The following is a 13,975-nucleotide window of genomic DNA, read 5'->3' as shown; positions in this document are numbered from 1 at the left end:
AAATTCTTAGAAAGGAATTATAGATTATTAGAATGGAAATACCCTTTAGACATTATGTATACCTTTTCCTTTTGTTTCCAGACTATTCATATTCCTGTAAATGGTTTATTTAATAATGGGCTGTTAGAATCCTTCCTTGCTGTCACTCCTTATCTCCAGACATCCACTCTCTTTCCTGTGTTGCCCTGGTCTTTCTCTCTGCTAGACGACTGCAGGAGCACTTTCATGGCCATCCTTCTCTGCTTTTCCCAGCCCCGTGTAACTCCCCTGCCCATTGCAACCAGGGTGGTCTCAAGATGCAAACGGGATCGTATCGTTGGTTTACTGATAATACTTTAATGGCTTTCCATGAACCTTAGGATCAAGTCCAAAATACGTACTTCACATGGCCCTTTCCCCAGGGTCATCTCCCACGTTTTCTGTCAGCTCATCAAGTTTTAGTCACACTGGTTTTCTTTCAATTCCTCAAGAGTTAAATGCTTTCCACTTGGGATCATCACAGGAAACAATTACCACCACCACTATGATTACTGCAATAATCGCTAAGGTTTATCACGCCCCCCCCCCACACACACACACTCCACCTTTTTCTTTTTACAATGGACTGGCACCATGCCATGGGCTCTATGTGTGTTGTCGTGTTTAGCTCTCACAAGAAAGCCTTTGAGGTAGTTTTACATCTTTCCTTTGACTGCCAGAAGAACAGATATTTGGAGAGTTTAAGTAATTTCTCTAAAGCAAGCTCAGTGGTATTGGCAGTCCTTATGCGATCCTGCATATTCTAGGAAGCTTCTTTTCCTCACTGTTTCCTGGTGAACTTATTCTTCATATTACGTATGTCATTTCCTCAGAGAGTCCTCCCTCATTTCCTAAATCTAAATGTGACATCCTTATAATAATTCCTGAAGTGTTTCCTTTGTAGAATGCATCACAGTTCATAAATATACATTTCTTGATGTGATTATTTGCTTAATGTCTGTCAGATTTCCAACAGACAGGGTTTCATGTTGTAAGGGACTAAATGTTCAGTAGATTTTCCTAGTGCAATCTACGAAAGTCCAATGACTAATGATTGATGTCTTCAAATGAAACCATATCCTCCCATATCTCTTGATGGTTTGTTGGAAACAGAATTCTGGATTTGATTAACTATGCTTATAAAATTTTACATTTAACATGCTAAAATAAAAGAAAAGTCAAATTACCAGGAGCCAAAAATAGGTTAAGAATTTTATATTTTTCATTAATTCAATAGTCACTAATTATGTTTTTTAAAAGTGTTTATCCCTATCCTTCATGAGAAAGATAACATTTTTAAATTGGAAATGTCTTTTTGTTCAAAAGGAATCTGATTGTCTTCTACTACAACTTGGCTAAGTGATTGTCCAACTAATATTGAAGCATCCCTACCATGACCTAATGCAGAGAGACTTAGATTTTGAGTTTAGAGCTATAGGTTTTTAATTTCAGCTCAGTAATTTATTAGCTATGTAACTTTAGTTTCCTCATTTTCTAATTGGAATGACACAATGTAGTTTTTTAAATTGTTTAAGAATGAAATGAAACACTACAATATGAAAATATTTAGCATAATAGCTAGCATATAGCAAACTATCAATACATAATATTTTTCTCCCACTGACAGAAATCTACTGTCTGTTAAATTCAATTTCCTCTTTGTGTAGCACTGGTGACTGCTTCTTAAAAGGTGTGGAACTAGTGCAACAATACCAAATAAGTAATGATGATATGTTTGATATAATTAAGTTGTTATTTTAAGACAAGCGTTTCTTTATGATGTTGAACTTTGTCTATTAATTCTAAAACACACTACTGCCATCTAGTCGATTCTGCCTTAGAATGACCCTACAGGACAGAGTAGAACCATTCATTCCCTAGTGTTTCCAAAGCTGAAAATCTTTGTGGGAAGAGATAACCTCATTTTACTCCTGTGTAAAGGTTGGTAGGTTCGAAATGTTGGTCTGCTGGGCAGCAGCCCAATACGTTACCCACTACAACATATATTTCTTAAATAATTTGTCAGAAATTACAGGATTTCATTTTTTTCAATGAACCTTAAAGAAATATAAGTTGCAATTATAATTTATGCAAAGCTTTGAAATGTTCCATTGAAACTTCCATTCTCACCAAAGACAAGAACAAGTGTTCACTAGTTAATGACTTAGGAAGGGCTCTTTGGGTATGGAGATGACCTTTTAAAATTAAATATGTCCTTTCTTGAGTTTTATTAATAACTCATTACAAAAACAAAACAAAAAGACTACCAGAACTACTGTTATTGTACTAAAAAGAAATAAAATCCTTTAAATTTATAAAATGGTTTTATAGAAAATTTAATTTTTACTTAATTTATAAGAAAAATCACCGGCGATTTGAATTGATGTGATCACAGAACATCTGCTTTGTGACAATCCAGCATGCTGCAGGCAAACTTGCTTGCATTGTACTGATGACTTACCATTTTGCTTGTGCTATGTGGATTCATTTATTGGAGAATGTTTTGGTACCTTTCCCCACTATAGAAAATAAAATTATTTCTAATGTCTGATTAAAATACACTATAAAGATTCCTTCTTCCATAGTAACATAACTTTAAATGAATCAAACTTTTTTTGAGAAAAGGAATTATATTTTTCAGTTCTTTTCTCTTGGTTTGTTCTAAACTGTCAAATGTAAAGAGAAAGTAATCTTTAAAGTTGAAACCCTTAATAACGTAACTTTTTAAGAATAAAAAATGCTAGTTTTTTCAACAGAAACATCCAATTTAAATTTAAATTTGTAGTGTATAAAATTATTTTGAATTTAAAAGCACAGATTGTGGCTTAGATGTTTTTTGAAATTATTTTTAAATAATTAAAAACATGAACATAGGTGAATAAAATAAGCTTACTGTTTCACCAATTTTTCCAATGTTTCCTTGATCTCCTACTTCTCCCTGTTAAAAAAGAACATAAAAACCTGAAAAAATGATTATTTTTAAGCTATCCTACTCGTAAAATCTCTTCCATTTAAATTTTTAATGCAATTACAGGATCTTGATTTCTACTCAGGGAACACAAGTTACTTAAACTCTCTTATCTCACTTGAGATAATGTACCATCAATGCCAAGCAGCACAGACTATCCACCCAGGTGAGCATTAGAGGAGCTCACAGGAGCTGGCACCCAGTGGGCTAGAATAGTTAAAGGCGATTTCATGAAAGAATAAATACACGTCCATACCCACTAACTAAAATTCTACTGTCTACACAGCTCTAAAAACAGTTTTACTTCAATCATTTGGTGGTAAACTTGACCTCATCTGAGTTCATTTGATGGTGATATGTTATCTGATCTGAGTGAGTCTAATTTAATTTGCTAAGTCTGAACATTCAGAACTCTAAAGAGCAGGTGATATTCACAGAGGCAATGCGAACAGGCCAGTTTGGGTGGTGGGAATGGTCTGAGCAAAGGGCTGGATTCATGAGAAGTAAAAGATGGAAGGCCCAAGTACTGTGAAAAGTGAAACTACAGGAATGCAGGCTTCAGCTAGGGAAATCACATGAGGATAAATCACCAATTACTTTATACAATTAGTCATTATATTGCAAGATGGAGTAGTATGGTGTTAAACTGCACTGAACAACATGGCAGCCACTAACAACATATGATTACTACGTGTGTAAAATGGTCAGGTCTGAATTGATTCCAATATTATAAAAATAATGAGCTTAGTAAAGATAATAAACTCTAGCTTTAGAAAACATAGTGTGACACTGTGGTTTTTTAAAATGTTCACTTAAATTTTAAATTTGTACAAGATAATTCTTATAAGCTAGTTTCTTTTAGGTCTTACTAGTGTATATCGAAACCTTTATTGTTAAGTGTTAGCAAAGAGAAAGCATTATTTTCTCTTTGTTGGCATTACAAAAAGATCACTAAAAACTTGAAAATATGGCAAAAAATAGTTGATTGCATGTTTTTCAAAAATCTTAAAGAGAGGAAGACTAAGGAATGTACTTAAAGTCACCAATTACTACTTATTAAAGGACCCAAATTAGTGAAGTTATATTAAGTTGTAGAGCATAAACCCCAAAGTCATGGTTAGTGGTCCTATATCAACCCACAAATATTATTGTAACTTTTAATTTTTTATTTATCCGTATGATTACAAAATAGTAATGTATATATGAATATGGGTATAGTTATAGAGATATAGCTTCTCACATGCCCCTTGAACTAGGTTTACTTCTTACTGGTCCTTTATGAATTAATGAATTAAATAAAATCTTTAATATTTAAATTTCATACTTCTATGAAAGCCATACTTTTATGTTTTTTGAAAATTATATTTGATTACTTATAATCAAGTCTCTTGGTTTACCTTTAAGCCTTCTGGTCCTTGATCACCTGCATAACCTTGTCGGCCTGGTTTTCCCTAGAGACAAGAAGGAAAAAATGGGTGGAAGTGTATAGTCATTTCCATTTTTAAAGTTTCCTAAGGTGTATATAATTTAAATTGTTCTAATAAGATGAAATTTAAAAAATATTTGATAATGTATTTTGTCATACTCAATAGCTACATGTTGGGCTAACCTCAAGGTTAGAAGTTTGAATTCACCAGCTGCTCTGTGAGAGGGAACTGTGGCTTTCTGGGCCTGAAAAGAGTAACAGTGCAATTCTACTCTGTCCTGGGGCCTCTATGAGTCAGCACTGACTCCATGGCAGTGACCTAGTTACTTGACGTGTGTGCCACACAGAGCTCCTGGGTCAGTGATACAGGAATGCACTAAATAGACTGCCATGAATACCTGCCAGCACAGAGCTTATATTCTAGTGAGGATGACACACAAATTACTTTTTCAATAGTTTTATTGGGACTTCACCCATATATCATATAATCCAGTACTTTAATCATATCAAGAAGAATAGTACAGTCATTACCACAATCCATTTTAGAACATTTCCTTCTTCTTATACTAATTGTTATTCGTGTAATCATTGTTTTTAATTGTGGCAAAAATATCTAAAGAAAACATTTTTCAATTCAGCAACTTCTACATGTATAATTCAGTGCCATTGATTATACTCTTCATGTTATACAACCATTATTGATAGCCTTTTCCAAACTATTCCACCACCATTACCATAAACTCAATGTGCTTCAGCAAAACCTCTTCCTCTTTCACCCATGGTAATCATTGGTTAAGTTTTTTTTTTGTTTTTTAGTAGTTTTCTTAAACAATTAAAAAAAAGTAAAATATATTCACACAAAGGACAAAATAGTAAGCAGGTAAGACAGATATAAACAGTTGTGGGAATTTAGTTTTGAAATGTTTGAGAGGATGGACACCTTCATTGAGGAAGGTGGTGTTGAATACTTGAAGGGACAAGTTAAATGGTATATGAGGGATGGACATTCTACTCAGAAGCAAACATCTACGCAAATGTCCTAAGGTGAGAATATGTCCGGTGTTTGATGGGGCTTTTGAGTAAGCAGGAGACTGCTCACCCCCAGGCTCAAATCTACCAGTGGGAGACAGTTGAAGCTCTCTGCTCCCATAACATTTACAGACTTGGAAACCCGAGCTATGGTTGCTATGAATTGGAAGCAGCTTGGTGGCAGAGGACCTGGTTTGGGTTTTCATATGCATTGGCTGCTTCTGCAAGGTCTGGGGTTCCACCCTCTCTTGTTCTGTGGGAGACCATTGACACTGTGTGCTCCCTTAAAGGTTTACAGTCTCAGAAACCTTATGTAGGGTAGCTATGGCTCAGAGTCAACTAGATGGCCCTCAAAAGCTAATTAGGATCTGATGTGACAGAGTAGAACTGGCCTTGTGGGTTTAGAGACTGTGCATGTTTACAGGAGCAGAAAATCCCATCTTTAATGAGCAGTGGGTAGTTTCATACTGCTCACCTTGTGGTTAACAGCCCACAGGTACCCCACTCGGCCACCAGGGCTCCAGTGGAGAGTTTTGTTTGGTTTTGCTTTTGCATAAGGATCCAACTGGCTGAGTAGAAGGAGAACTATGAAGGTTGCAAAGGAGACAGCATAGAAAGGAAGATAGGAGGCAGGGAACAGATCGTGGCGGGTCTTGCAGGCAGGCTACTGTACAGACTATGGTTTATACTCTGCATGGGACAGAAAGCCTTAGTCAAGCTTTGGGAAGAGAATTAACATGATTTATGTGTTCATAGAATCATTTTAGTCAAGAGCAGAAGCTGATGGTCTACTGCAACAATCCAAGTAAGCTGTGGTGTGGATCCTGGTGGAAATCAGAGAATGTTGTGAGAAACAGTAGGATTCTGGGTAAGGGTTACGGGCACAGCTTCCAAGGTTTCTTGCAGGTCCTGTGGAATGTGGGAGAAGGATGGCAGTGAAGAGTGGACTCATACACTCAAGCTTTTCTTTTCTTTCTTTTTGTGAGTAGTTACACTAGTGAAATGGGGAAGACTGTTGTAGAAACGGTTTTGGAACAAAAATTAGAATATCATTTTGACATTTAAATTTGATATACTGTTAGACATCTAAATGGATAGAGCTTGAACAAGTTTTACAAGTTCAGAGTTCAACAGAGGGAAACTTATGAAGATATGATTTGGGGAATGATCAGCAATTTGGTGGAAGTTAGTGAGCGCTGGTGGCCCAATGGTTAAATCCTGGGTTGCTAACCAAAACATTGGTAACTCAAACTTACGACCAGCTCTGGGGGAGCAAGGTGCGTCTGCCTACACCAATAAAGATGGATATGTTTGGAAACCTTGTGGGTCACTTCTCCCCACTCCCACAGATTTCAATGTGGAAGAATCTCTTCCACAGCAGTGAGTTTTTTGTTGGTTGATAATATTCAAAATTCCATGACGAGGTGAGCTCCTTTACTAGACTGCAAGTAGAAACAGAAAAGAGAAGAGGTCTAAGGTCAAGTCTGAAAGCCCGACAAACTTTGGAATTTAAAAAAAGAGGGAAAATATGTAAAATTTCTTCCAGAGAGTAAAACTATGCAAAAGAGTAAAGTATTTTGTGTTTCTGGAGGGAAAAATGATCAGCTATCAAATTCTGAGGGTTATGTATTGCGTCATATGAGAATTGGGAGGATGGAGAAATTTGATTCAACAATATAGAAGTCACTAATGAACTTCATAAGATAATTTCTACTGGTGGGGACAAAAGCGGTTTCAGAAGAACGTGCATGCATAACACTTTTAGGGAGTTCCATTGAAAGGAGAAGAAGAAAGAAATGAGCATCTAGAGGGGACACCGGAGTAAATACAAGTTTTGTTTTTATGTTGAGAGAAATAATAGCATATTTCTATGCCAATAGGAAAAAATGATGCGAGAAAAAGAGTGTGGAGAACTACTGGATCAATGTTCTAAGTAGGCAAGAAGCTAAGAAGTCTAGCGAACAAGTAAAAAGTTGAACCTTAGCTAGAGAAATAGCCTATTCACTCACAACAGAAAAGAACACAATACTTCCCTTCAATAAACTCACTCTTTCTGTTCAAACCTTTAAAAAAAAAAAAAAGAACACAATACATATGCATAGACACAGATATAAGTGAGAGTTGCCGATTACTTTAATAGTCTCGGAGAAATCTCCATTAGTAAAGTATTAAGAATGACGGTGAGAGAGAAAAGATGGACTTTGAGGAGAAAGAAAGTATGAGTAATAATTTAGTAGCGTTAGAGTGAATGGTTATGGAAATGAAGTTCAGCATGTAGTGGAAGGGATGACTGTGTTTTCAGCAGGCTGGGAGGAATGTGAGGTGATGAGGGAGTAAAGGAACAGGGGAGGCAACAAGACTGAAATCCCTGATGGGGAGATGTTATAAGAGTTCATACATCATAACGACAGGAGATGGTGGTTGAACAGCGAAACATTTGAAATTGAAAAGTAAGGTACAGTTTCTCCTACTGGTAACAACAAGGTCAAGAGATGACCACAAGAATGAGTAGCCGAACAGAGTAAAACAAGAGCTACTAGAGATGCGAAAGTCCACATCCAAAACACTGGTGTCGGATCTATGCAGCCTCTAACAATGAAATCTCGTATACAAGACTTGATTAGGGAAAGTCTGTGTCAACCTGGGTATGTGACTAATTCAAATCAATGAGTGTTTTTTTTAAAAGAAGGGGCAGAAACTATATAACAGAGAACGGATTTATTATATTTACTAGATATTACAGATTTAGACTTTATGGTCATTGTCATTTACAAATATGGTCACATTTTCTTTTCCTAAAACAAAACGAAAACAACCCTGGATTCTCATTTTCTCTTCACCACATGTTAGAGATTTAGCAAATTAAAATTACAGTTAAGCTTTCTAACCAAAAACTGTTGTATTTTTTTTGCCTCTTCCTTGTGTAAAATCATTTAATAGTTTCCTACCAATGTAGAGCAAAGAACTGGAAATTATTCCAATATTTTTAAATGTCAATTGTTCTCTAATCAATTTAAAGATATAGGGAAATGAATCTACTTAAGAGTTTAAATGATTAGATTTGTCTGTGATACTTACAAACATTTAAAAAAAATTAAGTATCCAGTTTTTATTCACAATAGTTAGAAAGAAGTTTGGGGAGAAAATTTCTTTCATTTGAAAAGAATTTGACCCCCCTTTCAGCCCTGAGATACATGGCTGTAACAGTAAATAGTTAAATATATCTACTTTATGAAAGAAGTCTCGCTGGTATCAGAACATTCACAGAATCGAGCAATTCAGACTATGAGAAGTGTAATCAACTTCTGCACCTGTTTAAATTTTGCCATATTGGGTTTTTCTGGGCATATTATGCTCATGCATATAATGCCAGAGCCTTATTCTATACTTGAAAATGAGGCAATAAATGCAGAGTTATTGTAAGTATTAGAGATGATTCATGAGACCTTTTTAGCCTACTATTTTCCTCAGGCCGCTCTTCCACCAATAGTAGCAACAATAGAATAAGTCCTAAGAATGAGTGGGAAAGAGGAGATCATGCATTTTTTTTCAGGGGTGGGGGGGACAGGGCTTGGAAAGTGCATTTAAAATAAGATGAAAATTATGAGGTTCAAGTAGGGTTTTCTGTGAAATAACTGACCTTACAAAAATAAAATAAAACTCAGTTTTCTCTTCCAATGAGATAGTAATTTATATGTGAAAATGAAGAAGTACAATAGAAAAGAATCATAGCCTTCTTAAAGTAAAAATGTTGAGAAAAAAGACGTGTTTCATTTTAGTCTAATCATACCGCTTTAAAATCAAAGCAATCGCAGCATAATAATGCACACACCTGAACTGACTCATGATAATGTAAACTCAGTGCGTAAGAATTTATTTTCAGAACTTGACAACAAGTAGTTCCTATATTATCATATGATATTATTTGAAAAAAATGACAGGAATAAATCTTGTTAGCTTTCTTTAATTTTACTAATATGTAGAAAGCAGAATTTGTTATAACATTTATTAACATGAGCTAAAGTATTTAGCTTTTATTATGCATTGAGAAACATTATAAATAATTGTTACAATTTCTAAGACCTGAAGAATATTGAAGAAACAAATAAATATGGACTAGGCATGCTATCATAAAAATATCCCTGGAGAATCTCAGTTATGGAGCAATACAGATTTAGTGGCTATTACAGCTATTGGTTATAATTCGCCTTCTAAAATTTTTGTGTCTTACTATAATTTAAACTTGTGTGTTATTCTAAAAGGATTTATCAAAAATGCTATTCTCAAGAAAATACAAGCACTGTGTGAAGGTTAAGTACATGATACATACAGTTGGCCCCAGTTCTCCGAAGGGTCCAATTGATCCTTCTTCTCCCTTAAAAGAAAGTCAGAATATATCATGGCCCAAAATAAAGGCCTAAAATGTAAGCCTTATTTTTCCATTTATGCTGACATATGAAACTCATTCTGAGATGTGATGAAAAATTTGCTGTGGTTTAAAATATTTATATTTTAGGACTCTATTATATATTTTAATGTGGCAATCCCTTATCCATTTTAAGAGGGACGATATTTGAAAATGGCTAGATTACAAAAAGTATTTTTGAAAATTGGGAACAAGGAAGAGTGAAAGTGAGTAATACAAGCACATCACAAAACTCTGATTAGGAATCACTGAAACTACGAATCAAAAATAATCTTTACCTTCTCGATCCTTCTTTGTCTGGCACAGAGAGGAGCTCGACTACAAATTCTTCACAGATGAATATACATTGATATATTAAGAACAACTTATAGAGAACATGTTTATTTTGGCATATTTTCATAGCTCATTCACTCAACAAATACATCCTTGAGTCTCTTGAGTGTTGCCTTAAGCCCTGGAGCTACCAAGATAAATCAGATCTCACTAGAATTGGGTCTAATGTCTAGAGTTTATTTTTGACTAAAAAGTGTAGTCTTATTAGGGAGAGATCAAGTAGGCCAGCATAAGATATAAAATCAGGCATATTCTTTTATGGATCCAAAATTTCATTGAAGAAGAGACACTAAAGCGGAACATTGAAGAAATGAATGTTGGTTGTTGGTTTTTTTGGTATTCTGAAACCATGTTCATATATTATTCTCCAAGAAAAAATTTTTTTCAAGCACTAAATGGTTTTACTCCACTTATAGACACATTTGAGGAGTCCTGATAGCACAGTGTTCCACACTGGGCTGCAATCCACAAGGTCAGCAGTTTGAAATCCCCAGCTGCTCCTTGGGTGATTAATGGAGCTTTCACACCCGTAAAGAGTTACATTCTGGAAAACTCAAAGGGGCAGTTCTATATTGTTCCAGAGGGTCATCATGGGTTGTAATGTTTGGTTTATGAACATATTTACAAAATATACTTATTTTTAATTTTTAAATAGATAGTTGAGATTACCATATCAAAGGATCATGCCTTCTATTTTATTCATTTGATTAGTAAACATATTTTTCTCAATTCACATTTTAATATTTTATCCCATCTCAAATACAAAATAGTCACAAATAGACACAAATAATAAATTCTAGTGTATACAAATCAGACTCCAAGCTCAGTTCTTTACACGCTCCAGTGAGACTGTGAACATAAATTAATTTTTTTTAAGAACATGGTAAAATGATTCCAAATCACATTTAACATCTGCCAATATAAAATGGTAACTCAAAAACTTCTGGCAGAAATTGTTTGTACTAAAGCAGTATTTTCTTTCAACAAAAGCTAGAGTTCGATAAAAAATATTAAGGACATTTTTAATTTAAAATGTTGACTATTTATTTCCATACCTGAGCGCCTTTGAGTCCGGGAGGTCCAGGAGACCCTCTAGCTCCGAGAAGCCCCTATAAAAGTAATGCGAGCACATGCAATAAACATTCTAGCTTGGATACCATTTTGATTCAACAGCATTTTCTGGAACCGTTCTCGTTTTAGCTTCTCCAGAGATACCGGAGAGAGCAAATATGGCCAAGAGTATTTTGTACTCGTCACTTCCTCAGAGGAAGTCATACAACATGGGTGGCAGAGCAGAGAGAGGACTTCAGAGCATTCGGCTTGTTGAGAAACAGAGAATAAACAAACGTTTCAAGGACATGCATGCTGCTTAAGGCTCATCGAGTCATCTGCTCAGTGGGTTCAAACTCCAGGCCCCTTTTAAGAAAAGGCTCATTTATATTTAAAGGAATGGGTTCGACTGTTTATTACAAGCAAAAAGTGTAGCCACAAATTCTAAAAATCGATGGAGGAGATACAGTGTTTTACCATTTGCTTAGGAGATCTTCAGTGTTTGGAACCATTATTTATATTAAATATTCTTTAATTCACATCGTATTTATTTGCCTTCTTGATATAAGCTGATAAAAGGAGAAGCAATTAATGATCAAGACAGAGATTTTTTCTATTTAAATTAAATTAGTTTGGTTTTCAAAAGAATCTAGGCGTTATTTTTCATTCAAGTTTTAAATATTATCCCAGGGCTGTCATTTTAGGGGTTCATCTGGCCTCCAATGGCTCAAGAAACTCTGGAATACATAAGGATGTAGAATTCTCTTCTGAAATTTCCTTTAATTTTAATAAGGATTATTCTACAGAATCTTTGATCAGAATGTTCACTCTGTTGTGGTAGCCAGGCATGATCTAGTTCTTCAGGTCTCATGGCAAAGGCAGCAGTGGTTGACAGAAGCAATTGGCCAAACAGTCCATTTTCTTCTCTGCATCCATAGAGTTCTCCCTCTAACTGTCCAAGTTAGTAGACACCAATTATCATGGACAAATGGCCTCTTTTTAGGCCCTCGGTACTACACAGTGAACTAGGAAGTAGAAAAGAAACTTGAGCACATTACTAAACCAATTAACTAGGATGGCAATTAAATCATGCTCTTTTAATAACTAACTATATGGGACCAAATAGACAGTAGCAACTTGAAAGATTAGATTTAGGCCTTCAGGGCAATTTGTATACATTAAGGAGAAAGAATAACTTAGTAAAGGAGCGTAAGTTAGACATTTATGTGCAACAAAATATTCTATTAAAGAGTAAAGGGAGAATCTAGACTGGGAAAATGTTTGGGTAATGATATATCACAGAAGGGACTAATGCCTAAAATGTATTAAAAACATCAATATTTTACCAAGAAAAGGACAAATAATCCAGTTAAAAACTGGATTAAGACATAAGTAGACACTTCATGGGAGAAGACATTTAGGTGATGAACAAATTTATAAAGAAACACTATCATCAGCCAATAGAGAGATGCAAATCAAAACAATGAACAGCCAATAAGAAAAAAGCGAAATGCACATATCTAGAAATAATCCTAACATGGCCACGCAAACTCTATAGGAAAAACAAATGCTATCACATAAAGCTAAGTGGACTGAATACGTGTATAAATGTTTTCTTCTATATAAACATTTGCAATTTGAAGCATGAAAAAATATCTCAATTGGTTTATTAAGTTAATTAAATCACAACGAATGGGCCATATAATTATAGAAAGATAAATGCATTTTCTCAGTCTTTAAGTTTCTACCGTTAAACCAACATTAGATTCTGCAAATAAAACAAGGTTGGCTATGGTTCTATCTTTAGAAAAACAAACAAACAAAGGCAAGAAAACAACAATGAGCTATCTCATCCTAGCAGCAAGGATAAAGTTTGAAAATAGAAACAGAAAACAGCAAAAGATGATGAGGGTGTGGAGAGGCCCAAATCCTCATACGCTGCTGGTGGGGCCGTAAAATGGGGCAAATGTGCAAAGTGACATGACATTGCCTCAAAAGATTGGCCATAAAATTCCATTTGACCAAAAACCCCATCAACTTAGTACATATCCTAGAGAAATAAGACCCAAGACATGAATAGAAATGCATACACGGACAGTAGTAAAAAGATGGAAATTACCTAAATGCCCATCGATAGGAAGATACTCGTATATTAAAAAAACAAAACAAAAAAACGTTGGTACATATGCAAACTGGAGTACTATGCAACCATATAGGGTAGTGATTAATTTGCAAAACACCTCATAACCTGGATGCACTTGGAGAACAATATGCTGAATGAGATTGGTCAATCACAAAGGGAAAGATGATGGATGTGGCCATTATTGTAAAAAGTCAAGAAGAGGTGCTACACTAAAATAAACATTAGTTGATGGTTACCAGGATTAGGATGAGGAGACAGTCAATCACTGGCTAGAAGGTCACTATGTGACAACTTTGGTGAAGAGGAAGGCATAATAAGAGGGAGTTTAACCCAAACATGCTGAAATTATAGGAAGGCAGGGAAAGGAGAACAAGACAACACAAGTAAACGTTGTTATAAGCAAATACTAGAATAATTGTGAGCTGAGTAGATACATGGATACTCATGCAGGCTGAATGGGTGTAGGGGGGAGAATTGAAATATATATTCGTGTGTTTGACAGAGGATATTTGTACATGAGTATTTACCTTTGCTGCAATTATATTCAAGAATGTAGTGGGGCATACAGAAGGCAATTTTATA

General features: G+C 35.1%; 1 protein-coding gene across 1 annotated transcript in view; it reads right to left on the bottom strand.

The window, feature by feature from the left end:
• COL24A1 (collagen type XXIV alpha 1 chain) overlaps positions 1-13,975 on the bottom strand; it is a 411,206-nt gene that overhangs the window by 218,193 nt on the left and 179,038 nt on the right. The window contains exons 19-22 of the mRNA XM_045292047.1: positions 11,256-11,309; positions 9,772-9,816; positions 4,384-4,437; positions 2,912-2,956 (exon numbers count right to left, since the gene is read on the bottom strand). Of these exons, the coding sequence (XP_045147982.1) occupies positions 2,912-2,956; positions 4,384-4,437; positions 9,772-9,816; positions 11,256-11,309 (198 nt within the window). The remainder of the gene's footprint in view (positions 1-2,911; positions 2,957-4,383; positions 4,438-9,771; positions 9,817-11,255; positions 11,310-13,975) is intronic.

Source organism: Echinops telfairi, unplaced genomic scaffold (genome assembly GCF_000313985.2).
Source record: "Echinops telfairi isolate 266 unplaced genomic scaffold, ASM31398v2 ScPeMD7_443;HRSCAF=831, whole genome shotgun sequence".
In the NCBI taxonomy this organism is placed as follows: Eukaryota; Metazoa; Chordata; class Mammalia; order Afrosoricida; family Tenrecidae; genus Echinops; species Echinops telfairi.
Note: the sequence above shows the minus strand (reverse complement) of the source record. Positions and strands in the feature narration are given on the sequence as shown.